Source organism: Grampus griseus, assembly GCF_964374135.1.
Source record: "Grampus griseus genome assembly, chromosome: 5".
Classification (NCBI taxonomy): domain Eukaryota; kingdom Metazoa; phylum Chordata; class Mammalia; order Artiodactyla; family Delphinidae; genus Grampus; species Grampus griseus.
In genome coordinates this window covers 63,879,928-63,902,973 of record NC_138998.1, presented here as the reverse complement: position 1 = coordinate 63,902,973, position 23,046 = coordinate 63,879,928, and the positions used below count along the sequence as shown (strand labels likewise).

Sequence of the window (23,046 nt, the reverse complement as noted above, 5' to 3'; positions counted from 1 at the left end):
GTAGAAAGAAAGCAGCAAGAGGCAGAGTGACAGGTAAGGAAAGAATTTATTAGTATAGGACACTTGTGAGAAATACAAGCGGTAGGCAAGGGAGTGTCACCCCGAGAGCTTACTGGGCTACAGTTTTTTGTTTTTTTCTGTCTATACATATTATACTTTATTTAGAAGATACCACAAAGAAGCTAATAACAACCTGTTTCTTTCCAGAAAAGCTAACTGGACTAAATGGGCCAACAAAATCTATCATCACTGACTAAATTCATTCTGATGGGAGTCACAAGGCATCCTGAGCTGCAGGCCCCACTTTTCGGGGTCTTCCTCATTACTACACAATCACAGTGGTGGGAAGTCTGGGAATGATCATCTTGATCCAAGTGGATTCCCACCTACACACACCTATGTACTTTTTTATCAAACACCTGGCTTTCATTGATCTTGGTAATTCTACTGTCATTTGTCCTGAGATGCTGGTAAATTTTGTTGTGGATCAAAATACCATTTCCTATTATGCATGCACCACACAGCTGGCTTTCTTCCTTATGTTCATTGTCTTGTCAGCCATGGCCTATGACTGCTATTTGGCCATCTGTAACCCTCTGCTCTACAATGTTATCATGTCCCAGAGACTTTGTCATGTGCTGGTAGGCATTCCATACCTCTGCAGTACCTTTCAAGCACTAATGTTCACTATCAAGATTTTTCCATTGACTTTTTACAGCTCTAATGTCATCAGTCATTTCTACTGTGATGATGTTCCCTTGTTACTTATGCTGTGCTCAAATGCACAAGAAATAGAATTGTTGGTCATAGTATACAGTTTTATAATCAAAGGAAAAGTGAGGAGGGGGAAAAGGCCACCTTCCTCATTTTTGAATAGACATCAAACTTCCATCATCAGCTCCTCCTCCACGTTGGATGGGGGGAGTTTTCTTGTTCCTACTTGGTCATACTGGGACTGACTGTCATGGCACTATGGAAATGGGCCAAAAGGTGGTAACATACTAAAATATGGTAAATCATCTCAGGTTTCAGTATAATGTCACCTTTTCCCTATATTTTTGTTTTTAGTACGTGCAGAGAAGCATGTCCTAGGAATCGATAACTTACGGACCTCACTGGGCAGGATGTGGACCTCATTCCACCATTGTTTTATTGTTTGAGGAGCATGTCTCATGCTTTTGTTGCATGGTTTTCTTGCTACAAAAGCGTACTTTCTTGAGTGATGATTAACTTACAGGGGTCTCCCATACTTATTTTCTCTATTTACAGTCCCCTAGTGAGATTAACTATTTAATCACATATTTTGTCCCTTTACTCTGTCCCTATCAGTTAAATATCTATTCTGAGTATTAAAATGAACTTAATAGTTTCTAGTCCCATCTTCCAAAGTCACAGAGAATGAGTCCCTTCTCACTTTCCTAATGATTGTTCTTAGGGTGCTTGCCCAACTCAGTCAGATCCCTTTCCTGCCCTGTCTTCTGTCCTCCTGCTCATGGAGCAGCATGGATGGATGGAGTGCGTGTGTGTGCATGTGTGTGTGCGTGCACACACACATGTACATACGTATTGGGACGTGTAAGGGAGGGAGGAGAGGAGAAAATTACAGCAGTTCTGAATTTAAAACCATGTAAAAACCATGTGAAAGAGGGAGTTGAAAATTAGGCAGACCACACTGCCCAGGACATTATGTGCCAAACTAAAAAGGTTGGGCTTTTAGGTAGGAGAGTCATACAGCCTGATTGGCAATTTAGAAAGATTATTCTTCCTATATTGCAGAGGAGACATTTGCAGGACCAGGACAGGAAAGGCCCATTAAGAAAATACTGTAGGAGTCCAAATGAAGGATGATGAGGTCTGATCAAATCAGAGCCACAAAGATGGAAAAGCAACGACACGTTCAAGAAGTGTTCAGGAGAGAACTAAAGACTTGGTGGTGGATGTAGACTTTGAGGTGGGAGGGAGCAGAGATGATGCCAAGGGGTGGTGGGACAGGCAGCAGATGGAACATCTCCAAAATCCTGCCACTACCAGAAATGTTCATTCCAGGGCCTCAGAACCCTCCCAAAGGAGTCTCTGCAGAGAGAGAAACGATACATTAACTGCAGGAGTTGGCAAGGAGTGAGGAATAGGAAACACTAATTACAGGCCAAGATAATTAGCCAGCAGGTCTGGGATCAGCTGCATGTAACCTCAACTCATCTGCTCCTGCAAATGGCCAAGGGAGGATGCGAGGGGAAGAGTGTGGGCAGGACATTTTGCAAATGCTAAGGGAGCAGCTGAGCGCAGACCTTGGTGACATGAGTTTGATATGCTTGGCACTTTGGCTCTGGTTTCTGGGACCCTTGGGGTGCCAAATGCACTGTAGCCAGCTGGCCAGTTGTCCAAATGTCACTTATGCCTCTAGGCCTCTAACTACCAGGCTCCCCTTTAGCCTTATAGCTACACTCCATTAGGGGCTTGCTGGCCACACGCACAGGAAATGGATTAGAGGCCATTAGACCATCCAGGTTGAAAAAGGTCAGGTCTTGCCTCCTGGGAGCAAAGCCTAAACTCCAGCTTTGTAATGTGGTGCTTGAAGCCAGAGAAAGATCTCAGGACTAGGAAAGAGTCCCAGCCCAGCTATATGGGCTTGAGCAAGCAAATGGTTTCACTTCGCAGTCTTGGTTTGCTTATGGGGCATAAATAAGCAATGTTCCCTAACTGAGAACATCGGATGATATCAGAGGCAGGGGCGTATGCATCTCCAGAGCTGTTGCTACTGTTGCTGATGTTAACTGCTAACTTGAATGTATAGGCGGTGGACTGGGAGTGAAGAAACCAAGGTTTTAGTCCTATTTCTGCTAGTGTGCTGTAGGACATTGGGCAAGTCACTTCTCTCTAGGGCTCAGGTTCTTCATCTGAAAACTGAAGGGATTGGTCTAGCTCAGTGATTTTTAACCAGAAATGTACACTAGAATTGCCTGTAGAGCTTCTTAAAAGTTCAGGTACCCACATCCCACCCTGTTATGTTGAAGCAGATTCTCAGTGGACATTAGATGCTCACCGAGAACCACTGGAATGGATGGTCAGGTGCCACCTGCCTCCCACCTCTGCCTACCTGCTCCCCCCACACCTGGAACGACTTGATCCTTGCCCTTGGGATAAGCCTCCCCACAGCCTCCAGCACTGATCCTGTCCTCAAGCTCTGGATCTCGGCATCAAGCCCCTGGTGCTGAACTGTCTCTGACCTCCTGATTTAGTCTCAACCCTGAGCCCAAGCCAGCTGCCGAGATGTGGTCTCACCTCGTTCCCTGAGGGAGCTGCACTGCTGGGCTTGTCCAGCAATGACTGGCAGAGCATTGTTTTGCTTTTCTCAGCATCTGGGGTCCCATCCCCCAACTCCAGACTAACGGGAAGAGGCCTGCTATTGGCTGAAAGATTGCCTTGCTCTGGACCACCTTCTAGGAGCATCAGAATATCCCCTGCTGTTGGACCCCTCCTGTGGTCATGCCACACCAGTCTCCATCTGCCTCACAGAGAAGCCCACTGCCATCCAAGATCCGTGTTGGACCCTGTGATGTGGCCTCCTTCCCAGGACTGCGTGCGTGTGGCCTGTTGCCTGACCAGGCAGGTGGCACTTTCTGCCTTTAGTGTGCCTTAGGCCTATGGCTTCATTCCTTTCCTATTTCAACCTGATTTCTGCTCTGTCCAGCTGCAGCTGTGGTCATTTTAATGAGCTCTGTCCCACCATGTGATTTCAGTGATTTCTGATATCCCTCCCAGCTGAAAAGTCAGAACCAGGGAGGTTGCGTTGGACCTGGTCTCTCTGGGACTGGGTTTCTCATCTGTACAAGAGGAGTGTCAGCATCTGCCTTGTAGAAGCACTATCTCTTACTCAGATGCTGCTCGCCATCTATGAACTGAACTAAGTCCTACTATCCTCAGGCCTCAGACCTTAGACGTTGCTTCATAACGCAGGTCTCTCTTAACAACACTGCCCCACCACTGTTACGTGCTCTGATGCAACCTGTACTTTTCCTTTCAACTCCTTAAACTCATGTAATTGTTAATTACACACGTTGAAGTCTTTCTCCCCTACTAGGTCATAAGGTCTGTGAGGGCAGAAACTGCCTTACTCACCAACATTAAACCCCCAGTGCCTGGCACAGAGAAGACAGGGGACGTGTCTCATGACTGACAGATGAGACATTGGATGTGCCTTGTCACAGAGCAGGTGCTCAGTGAACATTATCCCTCCTCCCTGCTCCTAGAGAATACCACTGAGCCAATCCCAGGATGTGAGCACCCACCCAGCACAGGGGAGCACCAGGGCATGGCTGACCTGGTTCTTGGGGTCCGTGCTGGCCTGCCTTCTGGGCCCTGTGCAACCTGCCACCCTGGCAGGAGCCACAAACACCTAGAAGTATGGTGAGAATGATACCCATAATTCCCAACATCAAAAGAATCCCACCTGAGGATCTTTATAAAAATACCTGCACCTACACCCAACCCATAGATACTTTGTTTTAATTCATCTGGAATGCAGCCTGGGCTTTGGTATTGTTGAGTAATCCCCCAGGTTTTCCCTGTATGCAGCCATGGATGAGAATGATTGGTTGGGTTCCATCACCATTTTCCAGATACGAAGGTGAAGCACAGGAGGGCAAGGAATTGGCCCAAGAACACACAGTAGCTATGGCATAGCTGGATGGAGCTAGAACTCCGAAGACCTAACTTTCCACCACGGCTCCTCCCACTGTACCAAGTAACAAACTGAAATTCCCTTTATCAATTGCAGAGGGAGCTTTCCTGGCATCAAACAAGGCTGCGGGCAGAGAGCTTGTTTTTCTCTACCCTGGAAAATCTGTTATTAAAAGCTTGTTTATGCAAGAGGGGTATAATTAAAAGTGAATGAGTGTAATTCCTTTATCGCAATGAATATTAATTAAAGGTAAACACAGCATCAATATTCATTTAGAGGAAGACAGAGGCTGAAAAGAAGACTGCTTGTACTAGGGTTGTCCATCACATCAGAAAGTAACAGATGACAGGACCCCAATAGCAGAATGTTGCTCTATTTTTCTCACATCCTCTCAGATTTAGAAGTTAGCCAAAATACAAATCTTCTGTCAGGTTGGGCTCCATGACCAGGCACAGTTGCATGGGCACAGCCCTGTCTTATTCAGGACACAGCTCTCAGAAAGTTGTGGGGATTTTTTTGTTTGTTTGTTTTTTTCTGCGGTACGCAGGCCTCTCACTGTTGTGGCCTCTCCTGTTGCGGAGTACAGGCTCCGGCGCGCAGGCTCAGCGGCCATGGCTCACGGGCCCAGCCGCTCTGCTGCATGTGGGATCCTCCCGGACTGGGGCACGAACCCGTGTCCTCTGCATCGGTAGGTGGACGCTCAACCACCGCGCCACCAGGGAAGCCCGTGTGTGTTTTTTTTTTAATACATCTTTATTGGAGTATAATTGCTTTACAATGTTGTGTTAGTTTCTGCTGTATAACAAAATGAATCAGCTATATGTATACATATATCCCCATATCTCCTCCCTCTTGAGCCTCTCTCCCACCCTCCCTATCCCACCCCTCTAGGTGGTCACAAAGTACCGAGCTGATCTCCCTGTGCTATGCAACTGCTTCCCACTTGCTATCTGTTTTACATTTGGTAGTGTATATATGTCAATTCTACTGTCTCACTTCGTCCCAGATTACCGTTCCCCCTCCCCATGTCCTCAAGTCTATTCTCTACATCTGAGTCTTTATTCCTGTCCTGCCCCTAGGTTCATCAGAACCACTTTTGTTAGATTCCATATATATGTGTTAGTGCAAGGTATTTGTTTTTCTCTTTCTGACTTACTTCACTCTGTATGACAGACTCTAGGTCCATCCACCTCACTACAAAGAACTTGTTTATTTTTATGACTGAGTAATCTTCCATTGTATATATGTGCCACATCTTCTTTATCCATTCATCTGTCGATGGACACTTAGGTTGCTTCCGTGTCCTGGCTATTGTAAATAGAGCTGCAATGAACATTGTGGTACATGTCTCTTTTTTTTTTTTTTTCATGTCTCTTTTTGAATTATGGTTTTCTCTGGGTATATGCCCAGTAGTGGGATTGCTGGGTCATATGATAGTTCTATTTTTAGTTTTTTAAGGAGCCTCCATACTGTTCTCCATAGCGGCTGTATCAATTTACATTCCCACCAACAGTGCAAGAGTGTTCCCTTTTCTCCACACCCTCTCCAACATTTATTGTTTGTAGATTTCTTGATGATGGCCATTCTGACTGGTGTGAGGTGATACCTCATTGTGGTTTTGATTTGCATTTCTCTAATAATTAGTGATGTTGAGCATTCTTTCATGTGTTTGTTGGCAATCTGTGTATCTTCTTTGGAGGAATGTCTATTTAGGTCTTCTGCCCATTTTTGGATTGGGTTTTTTTTTTTTTTCTTTGCGGTATGCGGGCCTCTCACTGTTGTGGCCTCTCCCGTTGTGGAGCACAGGCTCCAGACACGCAGGCTCAGCGGCCATGGCTCACGGGTCCAGCCGCTCCACGACGTGTGGGATCTTCCCGGACTGGGGCACGAACCCGTGTCCCCTGCACCGGCAGGCAGACTCTCAACCACTGCGCCACCAGGGAAGCCCCGGGTTGTTTGTTTTTAAGCTGTAAAGACTCTTCGTTATGTGGGGTCAGCATACTGGAGGGGCAACTGGCCTCATCGGCCCTCTTGGAAAGAGAAGAGCCAGACTGATAACCAGCTGTGTTGTTCTGGCCCCTGAGCACTGGGACAGTGGCAAAAGTACATCATTTCCCAAGGAAGAATTCCCAAAGCCATGGCAAGTCCCCAGATCTTACAAATCAGACTCAGTGCTGGGTGGGGGAGGACAGGCCTTTTGACAATACAGATTGCCAGGTCTCACCCTAGTCCTACTAAATCAAAATCATTTTGGACTGAAGCTTAGGAATTAGCATTTTTAACAAATTTTCATGTTAATTCTGATTTCTAGAATTTCTAGCCAAGCTGAAGAGCTTTTTTTTTTTTTTTTTTTTCTTTTTGGCCAGGTCAGTTAGGGTCTTAAATCATTTCATTTATTGATTCATTCATCTGATAAATATTTATTAATCATAAGGTACTGTGCTAGCCATGGGTGAAGACAGAGACCAGTACGCTGTTTTCTAGTTCCTTCTGGTCTATCAAGAAAAACTACACATTAGAATTGTAATTATAATACACAGTGATGACTGCTGTCACAGAGGGAGAAATACAATGGCATAAGAGCACAGAGACAGTTGAACTCAGCTCTGAATGGGGAGTCCAGGAACACTTCACAGAGAACATTAATGGAGCACTCATGTGAGTAGCATGTTCTCACAGCAGGGATGGTGTGGAACCTTGGTGAGACTGCTGGAGAATGGACTTAACTGGAAGGCAGAGAAAATGATGTTCCGTGAGGTTGATGAGTACTAGGTTGTGAAGAGTGTGAATGCCACGCAAAGACATTTGGATTTCATCATGTCAAAGGGGGAAAGAGATTCAGGAGACTGACCTACACATTGGTGGGTTATGGTGAGAATTCATTGAGGCACTGCAGGCTTAAATGCCTCTTCATTGCATCAGACTTAGGCTCAAACAAGCATTTGGAGGATTTTAAAAAGAAATACCAAATAGGAGGTTGACATCTACTTAGGAGCCAAGATAGTGTTTACCAGGAGTTGAGAGAAGGAAGTCATGTCTTCCTAGAGAAACCGGGTGTGTCCTGAACAGGCAGGGAGGAGAGAGAAGGTATTTCAGGCTGGGCAAGGCTTGGCACTGGGTCCAGCAGCACTTCTCAGCAAGGGCACTAACCGTTATCATAGTCCGAGAAGGCCTTGATAGGTTTTTTTGCCTATAGCTGTGTGCAAGCTCCTAATGAGAAGGGGTCATGTTTGGCCACAGCAGTGCAAATGGAGCAACAATGTGGTGCCAGCTCTGAGGACCAGGTGGGGGTGAGCCCTGTACTCATACTGGTCCCATGTGGTACATTTTAAAAGGGAGGAAACACATTCTCTTCTTTCTGAGACTGGTCTTATAGAATCAAGAGTTCCTCAGCTCTGGAGGGCCCATAGAGCTCCTGCATACCAACTCTTACAGCTCAGAGAATGTCTGAGGGTGCAAGGACCCGCCCAGAGTCACTCTGCCATCTAATCCCACCTGAAGTGTGACCTTTTCCCTAACAGTACCCTCTTCTATTCCCTGGTTAGCCCACTCAGCAGCACATTGGAATAACCTGGAAAGTTTTAAAAATATTTATGCCTGGGTCCCACGCCCAGCAATACTGACTTAATTAATGTGGAATGGGGCCTGGGTGTTGAGAGTTATCAACCCTACCCAGGTAATTCTAATGTGCAGCAAAGCGTGAGACTCACAGCTCCATTCTTACCTTTAAACAGTCAACCAATAAGTATTAGAAGGAAATGAGTGATTCAGTAATTGAGGTGTTAGCTAAGAATGCTATTCTCATTTTGATGAAGGATTCTTATTTTTCTTTTATACATATCTTGCTGATTTTCCTTTCAAACTCTGAAAGCAATCCACTTATTGCTGCAGTCCAAACAACACAATACATATATTTTTCTATGATCTAAAACTAAACCATGTCTATATTTTCCCCTATTTATAATGATAAAAATGGTAACCTCCTCTTCGCCACATCATACGTAGGAATCATTTTGCATTTGGGATCTAGCATAATATTGATTTATTTTTTATAGTCAACAATTATTAAGATTTAATTAAAAATTGTCTCTCTGAAATAATTTTGTCTTGTATTCATTTTTCATTTTGCTGGACTATAGCTTTCAGAAATTCTTACAATAAGAGTTGTTGTACAGACTTTGTATTCTAAAATCCTTTTATTTTGACCTTACATTTTAATGTTTATTTGGGTTGTTAAAGAATTCTAGGCTCAAAATTATTTCCTCTCCTAATATTGAAGATATTATTCCATTATCTCTTGTAGCCACTATTGGTCATCAGAAACTTGTTGTTTATCTGATTCTTCCTTCTTTGTAGGTAATTTTTTCCTGAAACTTTTAGATTGTTTTCCTGTTCATTGCCCAAAATTTCACTAGGATGTGCCTAAGTTTGAATTTTTGTTTTGTTTCGTTTACTCAGAAGCAAGATATCCTTTTTTGAATCTAAAAACATCTTTCTCCAGGACTGGGGTATTTTTTTCAAATATATATATATATATATATATATATATATATATATATTTTTTTTTTTTTTTTTTGCGGTATGTGGGCCTCTCACTGTTGTGACCTCTCCCGTTGAGGAGCACAGGCTCCGGACGCGCAGGCTCAATGGCCATGGCTCACGGGCCCAGCTGCTCCACGGCATGTGGGGTCTTCCCGGACTGGGGCACGAACCTGTGTCGCCTGCATCGGCAGGCGGACTCTCAACCACTGCGCCACCAGGGAAGCCCTCTACTATATTTTTGATTTTCTCTCTTTGTTTTGTCTGTTCTCTCCATCTTCAACTCATATTCAATAAATAGACATTGGACTTTTAACTCTGTCTTCCACATGTCTTAACTTTCTCTGAATGTTTTGGCTCTGGGTCCTTCTGTTCTAAAAACTGGTGGAATTGCTCAGCTCCAGCTTACAACACACTCATTTTCTCTTCAGCTATGTCCAATGTGCTCTGCACTCATTGATTTACTTTTTCTTTCCAACAAGCATATTTTATCATTTCTGAAATCTCGAATTGGTACTTTTTCATAACATCTTGTTCTTGTTTCATAAATGTAAATATTAATTACATTTTTCCCCATTTTTATCTATTCCACTTTCTGTTTCCCAGGGAGCTAATTTTTCTGTTTGTTGAGTTTTATTCCCTTCTTATATGATGTTTGTTATCCTTAAATCTTCAGCAGTTCTTAGTAATGTGCTCAACTTTTATTAGAGGTTGCCTTTAATGCCACCTGAGGATGCATTTTCTTTACCAAAATCTGACTCTAGCCCTGTGGTGGAGGGGTGGGATGTGCTGTAGGCAATGAGTTGTGCCTGTGGCCAGACTTCTGGATGTGGGAGCTCCCAATTGCTTCTGGTTGTCGCAGGTACTGCCCTTCTTTGCAGCCCCAGCACTCAGAGGCTCCATCCTGATCTAAGGGCACTCACCCATGCAGCTTGCTGTTGGCTCACTGAAGGGAGGAAGTGGGGATGGATAGCACTAGCAGTGGGTCTTGAGACCATCAGGACCTGGGGAAGTATACAGCTGATGCTCATATAAAGAGGAAGTGTGTCTCCCTTTTAATTTTATTAGAACTGGGCTCAGAGACAGATGAGGAATATATAGACCCAGCCAGAACTTAACTCCAAGTCAAAAGGACCCCAAACACTTCACTGTATTTCTTCTCCTTATTCTAGGAATATATCTATATCTCTATATAGATATCTATCTAGGTATATAGATAGATAGATACAGATATCTATCTGAATATCTATATAAGGTATGTGCTATGTCTATATAGATAGTTAGACATATGTACTAAATATTTCTACATATATATTTAAATATGTACATAAAGTGTTTTACATAAGACTTGGCACTCAATAAATGAGAGCTACTATAAAGAAGCCTCATCAACATAATGTATTACTGCCACCAAAAGTCAATACTATTTGCTTATTTTCTCTATCTCTACTCTTCCTTTAAAATCCGATTTTGAGTTGGAATTGGTCTCAGAAGCCATTTACTTCAATCTCCTCATTTTTAAAGGTTAATTAAAACATTCTCATTGCAGAAAATATAGAAAATACAGAAAAAGTAAAATAATTTAAAGAAAAAACTTTTATCCATAAGCCCATCACAGTTAGCACTATCAGCTCCATAATTTATGAACTGTGGCCCACAGAGGAGAAGTGGTCAGCCAACAATCTGACCTGTCAACAGGTCATTGACCAAGTGTCCTCCATACCATCCTCTGTCCTTCTCTCTGAGACAGGAAGACTGTGCTTTGTTCTACTGGTTAGAGGAACACACGACTGACTACAAGCCTGGGTAGAGTTACTGTCCCATACAAGAACCCTCAGTTCTGCCTGCCCATGCCCTCTTTCCTGCCCATAATCTCGTTGGTCACAGCAATGTCTTCCTCTTGAATTCCATGACCTCGAGGAGCTGAAGAAATCATTTGGCTCTTCACTTGTCTTAAACTATTAGTGTGGCATGTGTTTTGTTAGTACAGGTGTAGAGGTCATGCTAAAACCAGTCTGGGGGAGAGGAATGGAGAGAGCTGCGGGACTGTGCAGTTTTTTCCCTGCACCGCCTGGAAAACTCCTCTAAGAAGCTTCAATATCACCTCCAACTTGAAGTCCTCCTTCCTCTGCCCAGGCAATTGGTCGGTCTCAGCTCTGTGCTCCTTAGCAGTTAGTTCATTTCTCCCTACAGCATTTATAGGGTATGTGTCTATAGGTCTGTATCACCTGATGGATTATGAATTTCCTAAAGACAAGGATCCAACACCTAGCACAATTCCAGGTTCATAGCAAGGGCTTAATAAAAGTCTGATGAATGAATGATTGAATGTTTGAGTGAATAAACTTCACTGAGGAGCTTTAGCAAATATTCCAGAAGCATTTTGAAATATTTGAAGAATATTTTGTTGAAATACAAAGAATGTCCCAAGAACAAGTAAGACAGCTTCACCTACCATATCTAACATGATATTACCAATAGTGTACCATAACTAAACCATTTAACTAGCCTTCCTTCTATTAACATAGGCATTTATTCCTTGACTTACCAGCGAGTCAAGGGTGGAAAATGTGAGTGGCACGTACTCTAACAACACAATTATTGCTTGAATTTGTTCTACAGAATCCTAGAAGAGTACTAATCTATGTTCCTGAACTTCTCCAGTGTCAGGGATACACCTGCCCTCAAATTCACCCTATTGCAAAATCAGAAAAATCATCATTTTTAAAGAAAGTATCCTAGGAGATAGAGATTTGAATTTTAAATTAAAGGTTTAGATTTGAGGCCCAGGTCTACTATTAACTGGCTGTTGTGTTCATCTCTTTACTATTCGAAGCCTCATTTCCTTATCTTGAAAATAAGGAAATGCTACCCTGCCAGAGCAGGGTAGCAGTGAACACAAAGTGTGAAATGAATACAAAAGTATTTTGTGAACAATGAAACAGTGTACATATTTAAGGGTGGAAAGGAAGGGAGGATGGAGGTTAGTAGGGACACGGATATCTGTTTTAAATGAAAGAGAATATCTGTCAGAACAAAAGAGAAAAGATTCTTCTCCAAAGAGGAGGAAATCACTGGAATCATGGAATGCTGTGTCACAGGGGATGAGAATGCCTTGCTTACAGTCACATGGGGTCAGTGGAGAGAACAGTTTCATAACTGCTGGTGCTCCATCCTTCCTGCCTCCTTCCTCCCACCTTTCTGGTCTTGTCTCAACACAGGCTCTGAGATGCACTGCCTAGATTTGGGTTCTGATTCTGCCACTGACTGAACCCCCAAAAGTACTTCACTTCTCTATCCGTCACTTTCTTCATCTGTGAAATCAGAGTGATCATAACATCTCCACATAGGATCCTCCCTTCCCTGTTATCCAGTTTTATTTCCACAGTCTATCATTACAACTTCCTTGTATTTACTCTCAACTCCCTTGATTCTCCTTCTCCTCTGGGTGCTGTACTCACTTTGCAATATCACACCCTAGTGAATCATAACTCTCCTCACACTCTCTGCCTGCCCTTCTGCAGCTGACTGGAACTTGAGAAAAATTCAGGACCCCACTGACTGACCTGCCTTAGATGCAGGACCAAGGACCACAGGTGTGCCCTTAAGAATACCCAGATGCTGTATTGTATCCCCTTAGACCACCCACTCTCCCACCCTGCTAGAAACAACTTCACAACAAACTCCTCCTCAATCTGCCTTTACCCACACTCTCAGCTAATGGCCTTGCTTTTCACATCACTGAGAAAATAGAGGCAATCAGAAGGGTATTTGCATGGACTCCTACAAATCTATCTGTAAATCTGCCAGCATTTTCAGTGTTCTGCCTTCCATTCTGTTACTGAAGATAAATTTCCCACCTCTTATCGAAAGCTATTATGGTTGAACTGTGCCCTCCAAAACTGTATATTGAAATCTTAACCCTCAGCACCTCAGTGAGCTTATTTAGAAATAAGGTCATTGCAGATGTAATTAGTTAAGATGAGGTCATACTGGAGTAGGGTGAGCCTCTAATTCAATACCACTGGCTGGTGTCCTTATGTGAAGGGGAAATTTGTTCACAGACACACACAGGAAGAATGCCAAGTGAAAAGGAAGGTAAGACCAGGGTGATGTGCCCACAAGCCAAGAAATGACAGATTTCCGGCAAACCACCGGAAGCCAGGGGAGAGGCTGCAAACAGATCCTCCTTCATAGACCTCAGAAGGAACCAACCCTGCTGACACCTTAACCTTGGGTTTCTAGCCTCCAGGACTGTGAGAAAATTAATTTCCACTGCCACTCAGTGGCTACAAGCCACTCAGCTTGTGGTACTTTGTTCTGGCAGCTCTAGAAAACTACAACAAAAGCCAACCCTTCAGTCACCTAAAGTGACTAGATTCTACCCCGTTTAGACTACCCTGAGATATTGGTCCAACAGCATTTTTCTCCTATAGCATTAGTTTTTTCCTCTCTACTGTATCATTCTCATCGGCTCCACACAGGCTGTTATTTGTCCCATCTCAAAAAAAAAAAAAATTGTTTTTAACTTCCCTTGACCGTGCTTTCCCTGCCTTCTACCACTCTTCTCTCTGCAACACTTTGCAGCAAAACCTCTTATGTTGATATACTCATTGTCTCCGATTCCTCTCTTATCTTTTCTTAAACACACTCAAACTAGGCTCTCATGCGCTTTACTCCACATAAAGTGTTCTTGTCAAGGTCACCAATGGCTTCCACAGTGCTACGCCCACTGACCAACTCAGTCCTCCTCCTACCTGAGCCACCAGTGACATTGGACACAGCAGATCATTGCTGCCCCCTCAAGGCACTTCTTCCCTAGACTTCTGGGACTACACACTCTTGACTTTGTCCTCCCTTTCTGACTGTTCCTGTTCATTCTCCCTGGGTGGTTCCTCATCTTCTCCCAGACTCAGGGTCCTGTCCTTGGTCCTCCTCTCTATCTACCTACAACATACAGCCCCTCAGTGAGCTCATCCAAGCTCAGGGTTTAATTACCATCTATGTACCAAAGACTCTTAAATGTATAGTTCCAGCTGAGCCACTCCCCTGAAATCCAGGCTCATGGAACCAACTGCCCACTCCAAAAAAATACCACAAACGTAACATGTCCCAAACCGAACTCCCGACCTTCCTCCGAAAGCCTGTTCGCCTGCATTCTTCTCCATCTTGGCTGAGGGCAACTCCATTCTTCCAGGTGCTCAGGCCAAAACCTGGTATTCGTTTTTTGTTTTTTGCTTTTTAAAATTTTTATTGGAGTATAATTGCTTTACAATGTTGTGTTGGTTTCTACTGTACAGCAAAGTGAATCAGCTATACGTATACATATATCCCCCTTTTTTTGGAGTTCCTTCCCATTTAGGTCACCAGAGCATTTGTATTCGTTTTTAACTCCTTACTTTCTCTCCCGCCACAGATCCAAGAAGTCCTACTGACTCAATATTTAAAACATATCTGGAATCTAAACCTTTCTCATCCCCTCTCCTAAGCTATCATCATCCTTCACCAAGATTATTGCAACCGCCACCTAACTGATCTCCCTGCTTCTTCCTTTGCATCCTACACTCTATTCTCAATACAGCAGTCAGGTCCTGTAAAACATAGCTCACCTTAAGTCAAGTCCTCCCATGGCTTCCCACTTGATAAGAGAGAAAGCTGGGCCCTTCCAATGGCCTCCTGGTCCCTTCATTGCCTCTGACCTCATCACTGGGCTGCTCCAGCCACAGCAGTCCTTGCTGGTCCCAGAGCATCCAGGTTGCTCTCACTGCAGGGTCTTCGCACTGGAACACTGGTGCCCCAGGTAACCACACGGATAACTTCATTACCATCTCCTTCTCCTCTCAAATGTCACTTCCTCAATGAGACCTACCTGGACCAACTATAAAATTGTGATTCCTGCTCTCAGATGCTCCCTTTCCCTCCCCCTGCCCCATCACTTCCTAGTATACAATATAATTTACTTATTCATTATGGTCCTATATTTTCTGTCTCCCTGTACCAGAATGTAAGCTCTGGAAGGTAGGGGTTTATTTTTCTGTTTTGTTTTATTTATAGATTTATTAAGTGCCCAATAAATATTTGTTGAATGAGTGAACAAATGAAGGGATGAATATAAAGGGTCTAGAATAGTGTCTGGTGCAAAATATGTACTTAAGAATTATTAGCCATCGTCAATATTACCTCGCATTATTGAACGGGAAATCAGATTTTGCAGCAGGAAGATCTAGGAACTTGTCTGGCAGAGTGTCCCTTAAAGGAAAGACACTGGGTGAGGGGGGAAAACTTGCCATTAATGAAGCTTATCCAAGGCTCGTTTATTTCCAGTTGACTTTGCATGGACTCTTTTTGTTTTCCTCTAACTGCTCTCTTGTGCCAAACTTGGATGAATCCCTTGGACCTACCCTGGCAGGGCTCTGCTAGAATCACTGCTCTGTGCTTCTCAGGAGAACCTCAGGCCCAATTTAGCTAGTGGGAAACAGAAATTAATAACCTCAGAGAAATCTCAGCCCATCTCTGCTGCTACCTCATTTCCAGGATTTTTCAGTCTTTAAGAGGCTATAGGAGAATTAGGTCCAAACCCAAGAGCTGGTAGTAGTTAATACTACTGAACAAAGGACACATAGATTCTGCCCAGGCTGTCAGACATTCCCATGGTCAGTAGAGAACACAAATGGTTTATAATTTTTTTTTCGATGGAAGGGTTTGCCGGGAAACTGATTGAATGTGACTTAGGTTTTATAGGACCACTCTGGCTGTAATTTTTTAAAATAGATTGTAGAGTAAGTAGGAGGCTATTGCACTAATCTTCCTGAGAGCTCAGATCACAGGAGAGAAGTAAGAAATGGTTGGATTCTGGATATGTTTTGAAAGTAGAGTCCATAGGATTTCCTGACTGGTTGGATCTATGGTTTGAGAGAAAGAGAGAGGTCACAAAGACAGCATGGTTTTGGGGCTGAGCCCCTGGAGAGATGGGAGCTGTCAGCACCTCGTGTGACCCACAGGACACTCTTGGTATTGAGGAGGTGTATATGGCTGGGGGGCGGGCAGAGGAAGGGTTGCCTTAAATTGTTTTATACACAAACATTGCAAATACGTCTTCTTTAAAGCAGAGAGACAAATGTTCTTCAATTTTTCCTAGAAACAAGAGAGAAGGTTTTGTCCTCAGAATTCCTAATAATTAATTCCTCCTTTCCCTAGTCTTTTTTTTTTTTTTACTCTGTCCAGGAAAATTCATTTTCTGAATAATTTGCACAGAATAGAATAGCTCAAGTCTAACATATTGTTTAATAAAAATGCAACTTTAACAATTTCCACACACTCACACCCCTTCCTGAGTGAATTCAGACCCTCAACATGCAGGTCTTGTCTGAAAGCATCAGTGTTGATTTAAAGCCCACCCAGTGAGAAGGGTGGGTATTCAAAGGACTGAGAGGGCTACTGGGGAGAGAGAGGGGCTATACTCTACATTCCTTAGCATTTGGGGTGAGGACGAGCCCCATTTTCTCATCCAGAGTCCCCTGGGCTGTCGGACTTCTGCCACTACACAGTGTCATCCTGTCCACTGACAGCATTTCTCCCAGACGGAGCCTAACCCGGAGGAAAGGGCCTTGTTGGAGAAGAAAGGGGAAAAGAATGGAAATGAGGATCAAGGGTCTCCCAGCTCCCCATTACTAATATTAAACTATTTTGTGTATGTAACATATGACTTGGAAATTTGGGATCACATGGAACAGTAAGATCAAACGGAAACTTTCAACTGGTTGTCTTAGGAATCAGTTTGCCTGGGAGGCTTAGGGCACTGTGGGGAAGAACACATACAGACGAGGGACATGAGACTCGGGGGTGTCCTGGGGTGCTGCCCTGGCCAGCAGCATCCCACCTACATTCTCCACAAGATGGCGCTTGTCTGCCCAAAGCTCGGTGGAGGACTTTGGATTTTGTTTGAATAATGGAAGCTGCAGTCCCATCCACTTATCTTCCAGGAGAAAGACTACGAAAAATGTCATGAAGAACCTAGGGGTAAGACAGGAATAAAGACACAGACCTACTAGAGAATGGACTTGAGGATATGGGGAGGGGAAAGGGTAATCTGTGACAAAGCGAGAGAGAGGCATGGACATATATACACTACCAAACGTAACATAGATAGCTAGTGGGAAGCAGCCGCATAGCACAGGGAGATCAGCTCGGTGCTTTGTGACAGCCTGGAGGGGTGGGATAGGGAGGGTGGGAGGGAGGGAGACGCAAGAGGGAAGAGATATGGGAACATATGTATATGTATAACTGATTCACTTTGTTATAAAGCAGAAACTAACACACCCATTGTAAAGCAATTATACTCCAATAAAGATGTAAAAAAAAAGGAATGCGGATGAGCAGGGCCAGCCTGGTTGCAATTTCCCACCGAGCAGGACTGAGGTCCATCAACTCTGCCTGAAGGTAACTTCCTCATATTTGTGATGTTTGGAACCCTGAGTCTGTGTCTCCTGCCACAATAGGCCGCAAAACCATTCAAACAAAAACAGAAGGAAGATTGTATGTCAGCAGAGCACTTTGTAGTTAACACAAGGTGTTCAGCTATGTTTTATGATTTGACTTTCAAACTAGCTTGGACTGGAAATCCATGTCTGTCTCATTCATCGTATCCACAGTGTTTGGAGCAGGGAGTGGCACATAGGCTCTAACGCATATTTGTCAAATAAACGAACCCTGTGAGGCCAGGAAAGGAATCATTATCCACATTATATGTCTGAGGCCCAGAGACTCACAGTTAATAAATGGCAGAGCCAGGACCACACAGAGACTCCCACCCCAAGGTCATTGCTAGTTATTCTGTCCTCTGATGCTTCTGGGTCACTAGCCTCAGGAAGCAAAGAACCCCAAAGCCATGAGTGTGTGGAGCCGCTGTACAGTGCACAGAAAAGCAGGCAGCAGGGGTTTTCTAGCAAAGAGAAAGATATTCAAAGAAAACTCAGGACCGAGATGTGGACATATAGCTGGCAAAAAGCTTCATGTCCTCCCTGTGCAGCAAGGTGTGTTCCAGCAGGCAGGCACTGGCTGGAAACATACGCAGCTCTTCAGCCTCCCCTGGAGCAGAGCTTGAGAATGCAGCCTTTTGCACGGCTGAAGTGCTCACAGGAAACCCAGACCCAAAAGCATTACAGTTATATCTAACTGATCCTTCATGGTCCGCTATTTAGTTATTAGCCATGGTAAGACTCGGGATTCATCACTCCTGCAACTTCTTCTCTAGGGGAAATAACCAAGAGATTAGTCTTACCACAGATTAGAAAGCTAATGTGCATAGCTGACCACTGAGAGTGAATACATGACATTAGGTTCTTAAGGCTGAGAAGAACTCTGAGTGGTCCATAGTCAGGGTCCCTAGACACAAGGTCCGAGAAGCTGCTGAAATAACATGTATATTACGAGTGTTCTGGAGGACAGGGTCTATGGCTTCCATCAGATCCTCACAAGGGTCTCTGCTCCAAACCTAGCCACTGAGGATCAGAAATTACCTCCTTAGCCCCCCAGCTGCCCAGCTTTGGTCAAAGCCCCAGGGATAGGGCATAGATACCTTGCAAGGCAGCCCATCCATTTCCTGTGATCAATACCTACCCCCAGAGAGTGAGGGGTGGGCAGCTTGTCCCACTAGGACCTGAATAAAACACCTCCCTCCATGTGTCCAGCACACGGGGTCAGAACCAGAGCTGCAGCATAACAGTGCTGGGACGGCCTCGGAAGTATGTCAGTAGGCATCACGGGGGCTGCTTTTCAAATATGCATATTTAAAGACAACTAATGACTAGTTCCCCCAAAGTGAGGGAGAATTCTTTTTAATAAGAATTGCTGCTCATATGTCTCAGAAGAGCCTCTTATATAGAAGCCAGGTCTGGAGCTGGTGGCGTCTATCAGCTCCAATTCTAATGAACCACCCCCAAGGTGAGGTTTCAGTGATGGAGGTAAAGCCCCAAGTTTGTGCAAAAATAGATCCTCTCCTGCCATCTGGTGTCTAACACTATTAATGCACCTTTCACAACATACATTGTATCGAGTTCCCATCTCTGATCTTTTCAAGGGTTTCAGAACTGAACTTAGTTTAAACTCCACCCTTTACTTACATGAAGTCTGGGCTCAGGAATTGTATAAGCATGTGTCACACAGCTTATCAGTGGCAGAGCCCAGATTGAGGCTTAAGCCTTCTTCGCTGTCCTTCAGGAGCTCTTTCCCATCCTGTGCACTGTTCCGTGTCTAACCTTCCCTATCACTTTGCCCTTTTCCTGGGACAGGAACTTTTCATCTGGAACCAAGGTCCGGGCTGACTGTTCTCCTCCATGCTCCCCCAGCTCCCCACACTTCCCTCTGTAACAGCATTCTGCACCCAGATTATCCCCACCAACTTTTCTGTGTCCTTCACTCAACAAGAGGACCTTAAGAGCAGAGACAGTTCACATTCCGAACACAGGGCCCAGCCTGGAGCCTAGTGATGAGAGTCGCCCCTCACCCAGGAAAGCAGCACCCTTGCTGCACCTGTCATCACGACCATTGTCTTCCTGCTGTGCTACAGAACCCCATGCTCCTGGGGTTCTGAAGAGAATGGACATGGGTCCCTTCGTGCAGAGCTCTGGTGGGTAGGAGGCCCGTCCAGGACAATACTGAGTGAGGAATCTTACAAACGGGCACCCTAAGGGCAAAAAGAGAACATGGTGAGGCTGTCAAGCTCAGGGTAGTTTCGGAGAATAATGTTCAAGGCAGTTTCTGAGACTTGAAGGTGAATTCAGGAGAACCTTGGTGGAGACCACTTGGGCAGCAGGAACAGCCAGGCCCAGAGGTGCAAGCAGGCAGGTGTGTTAAGGGTATACCTGGAGTGCAGAGAAATTTGAGAGCTGTGGGGAGAAAAAGCCTAACCCAAGAGCTTCACAAGGGCCAAGTGACAAAGGTCTTTAATGCCAGGATCTGGGAGCTTAGCCTCAGTTTCCAGGGACGAGATGCCTGTGTAAAAGATTTTAAGGAGTAGAACAATGAGATGGGGTCTGGGCAGCAGTGGGATGGATGAATCAGGAAACATTAGATTAAGGAGTGTGGCCCAGGGGAAGTCTGTAGAGCTGCTGTTCTCACACTTCAGTGTGCTTTAGAATTTTAGGAGAGACAGCTTGAATGCAGATTCCTAGGTGCCCTCCAGAGATTCTGATTCAGTAGATCTGGGCTAGGGCCCTGGAATTTGCACTTTCAGCAAGAAGCAAACTCTTTGGGTGCTTCTGATACAAATGGCTTAAGGGCACACTTGAGAAACCACTGGAGGAGAATGAGAGGAGGAGAGAGCAGAGGTTGGAGGTCAACATGTAGGGGATGGGAAGTGAAGGAGATGAGATGCCTCCCAGTGGTCCTTGAGGGAAAACAGTTGGGGGACGGGAAAGGGAAGGGAGAAGCAGCGCCTGAAAAACCAAAGGAAGAGTGCTTTCAGAAGGAGAGACCAGTTCCCCAAAACAAACTCAATGAGACAGTTAAATTAGGTATGAACAGAAAACAGAGTTGGTCAGATTTGGGCAACTTAATCTATACTCTGCTTTATATATATATTTTTAAGTCGTTCATTTGCAAACCTTGATATTTTAACTATAATCGGAAACCAATCTTCGTATTCTATCTCAAATCTGATTACACTGATTTCACCAAGTGAAACTCACAAACCTCCCTTTACCACCTGGGAGATCTTTGCAAGACTGAAGAATCCTAAAACTTCACCACCTCGGAGGTCTTGGGGGTGAGGTGTGGAGCTGTCCATGAATCATCCTCATGATCAGTTAGGTTTGGAAGTCTTTGGATGTGTCTGATTCCCATCCTAAGCTACTAAGGAGAGACAGAACGTTTTTCCTTGCACTTCATGATCATTCAGAACTATCAGATTATGCCTTTGGTGAATATGACAAACTACATGCCTGAAAGTATGGCTAATTATGGTCTAATAGCATTTGTTGGTGTCGCATAATGTTGGAAGACTTGCTTAGATTTATAAACTCCTTTTCTTAAAAAAGTTTAGTTTTCAGTATAAATCTAATCACTGTATATCTATTCTTTCTAATCTTTTCAAATGACTGTAGTTATGAGTAGTATGTCTATGTGCAATGATTCTGTGGATGTTATGAAGAGAGACAAATAAGACAGTAAGAGGTGGTTTGGAACTAACTCATCACACCCAAAGAACACATCACAAACAAATCATGTACCATCTTTATCCTTCAGGTTTAATTTTATTAGTGTGTCTCTTTGAGTTATAATTTACATATTATAAAGTTCATCCATTGTAAGTGTACAATTTGATGATTTTTAGCTAATTTATAGGGCTGTGTAACCATCACCACAGTTTCAGAACACTGCTGTCACTTCACAAAGTTCCCCCATGCCTGTTAGCAGCCCTACAGCCCAAATAAACCTCCAAGCTGCTTTCTGTCTCTAATGTTTTGCCTTTTCTAGAAATTTCATGTAAATGGAAACACAAAGTATTTAGTCTTTCACGTTCGTCTTCTTTCACTTAACATAATGTTCATGAGGATCGTCCTTGTGGTTAACAAGTACACATAGTTCGCTCCTTACTTTTAGCTCTTACATTTCAATCTAAGGTCCATTTTTAATTCATTTTTGTGTATCACGTGAAGTAAGGGTCTAAGTATATACACGTATATATGGATGTCTGGACGGATGGACGTCTGGGTGGATTTTTGCATATGGATATCCAGTTGTGCCACCACCTAAAAAGGCTCTCTTTCCTCACTGAATTGCCTTGGCACCTTGGTTGGAAATCACTTGACCATAAGTGCGTAGCTTTATTTCTGGACTCTTTCTGCTGGTCCATTAATCTACATGTCTGTCCTTGTCGGAAGGGTAAGCATTGATTTGTGAAAACTTTGTTTCAGTTTTATATATTTATATATATACATACATACATACATACACACACACACACTAGATTACTGTGTAAAATGTATTTCTTACTAAGGATTGTGGTAAAGATATTTTCTTGAAAAATATTTATCTAGGCATTGCCGGATAATATTCACAATAAGATATAAAAAAGGGACCCTAGAATAGTCTATCGGGATGCATAAGGATGGTGCAGCATGAGTGCAGCCTCACACTTCACAGAAGGGGAAACTGAGGCCCAGGGGCGGTGGGAAGGAAGTAATTTACCCAAAGTTACACCAGAATGCAACCCAGGTGTCCTTCCTGGAAGCCCCCATCTTCCCGATGCACCAGCTCTTCCTCCCTGTTCTTTGGCAACTCCTTAAGCCATTTCCACTCCGCCCTCCACTGAAGTCGTGCTGGCAGCAGCTGGCGGAGCCCTCGTGGGCATGCAGCTTGGCAGGAGTCTCCCTCCTTCCTCAGCCTCCCCTATAAGACTCACTGAAAACAGTCTCCCCAGGCACTGCGTTGCCAGCAGGGCTGCCCCAGATGACTGTTCCCTGTGCTCCTGCCCCTCCCTTTCCGGGGACAGTGGAATTGGCTTTGCTTCAGGGACTCTTCTCAGAATGGAAGAAAGAAAGCCGTGCCATCGATGTCAAATGGCTCTTACGCAACGGCGGCATCTTGATGAGAATCGTGTAAATAACCCCAGAACATATGGATTGTATTTCGATTTACCCGGGAATGTAATAAGTCATGGCCATGGAGTAAGGCTGCTACCCGGCCCTGGCACTCGGAACACTGGAAAGACTCGTCTCCCCACCCCAGGGACCTCTAGGCCGGGAACTCTCCCATCCACCTCAAGTTCCAAGGACATCTGCCCTCAGCAAGGCACCGGCTGTGCTGAGTCACGCTGACAGCATCCC

The 23,046-nt window shown here is 44.3% G+C and overlaps 1 protein-coding gene across 1 annotated transcript; it reads left to right on the top strand.

Annotated features, from left to right (window-relative positions):
• Positions 1–225: 225 nt before the first annotated feature.
• On the top strand, positions 226–959 carry LOC309823133 (olfactory receptor 8K5-like; the record flags this gene model as incomplete). Its single annotated transcript, XM_082655298.1, is given in 2 exon segments — positions 226–322; positions 325–959. Coding segments are annotated over 2 exon segments (732 nt in total).
• Between the last annotated feature and the right edge of the window lie 22,087 nt (positions 960–23,046).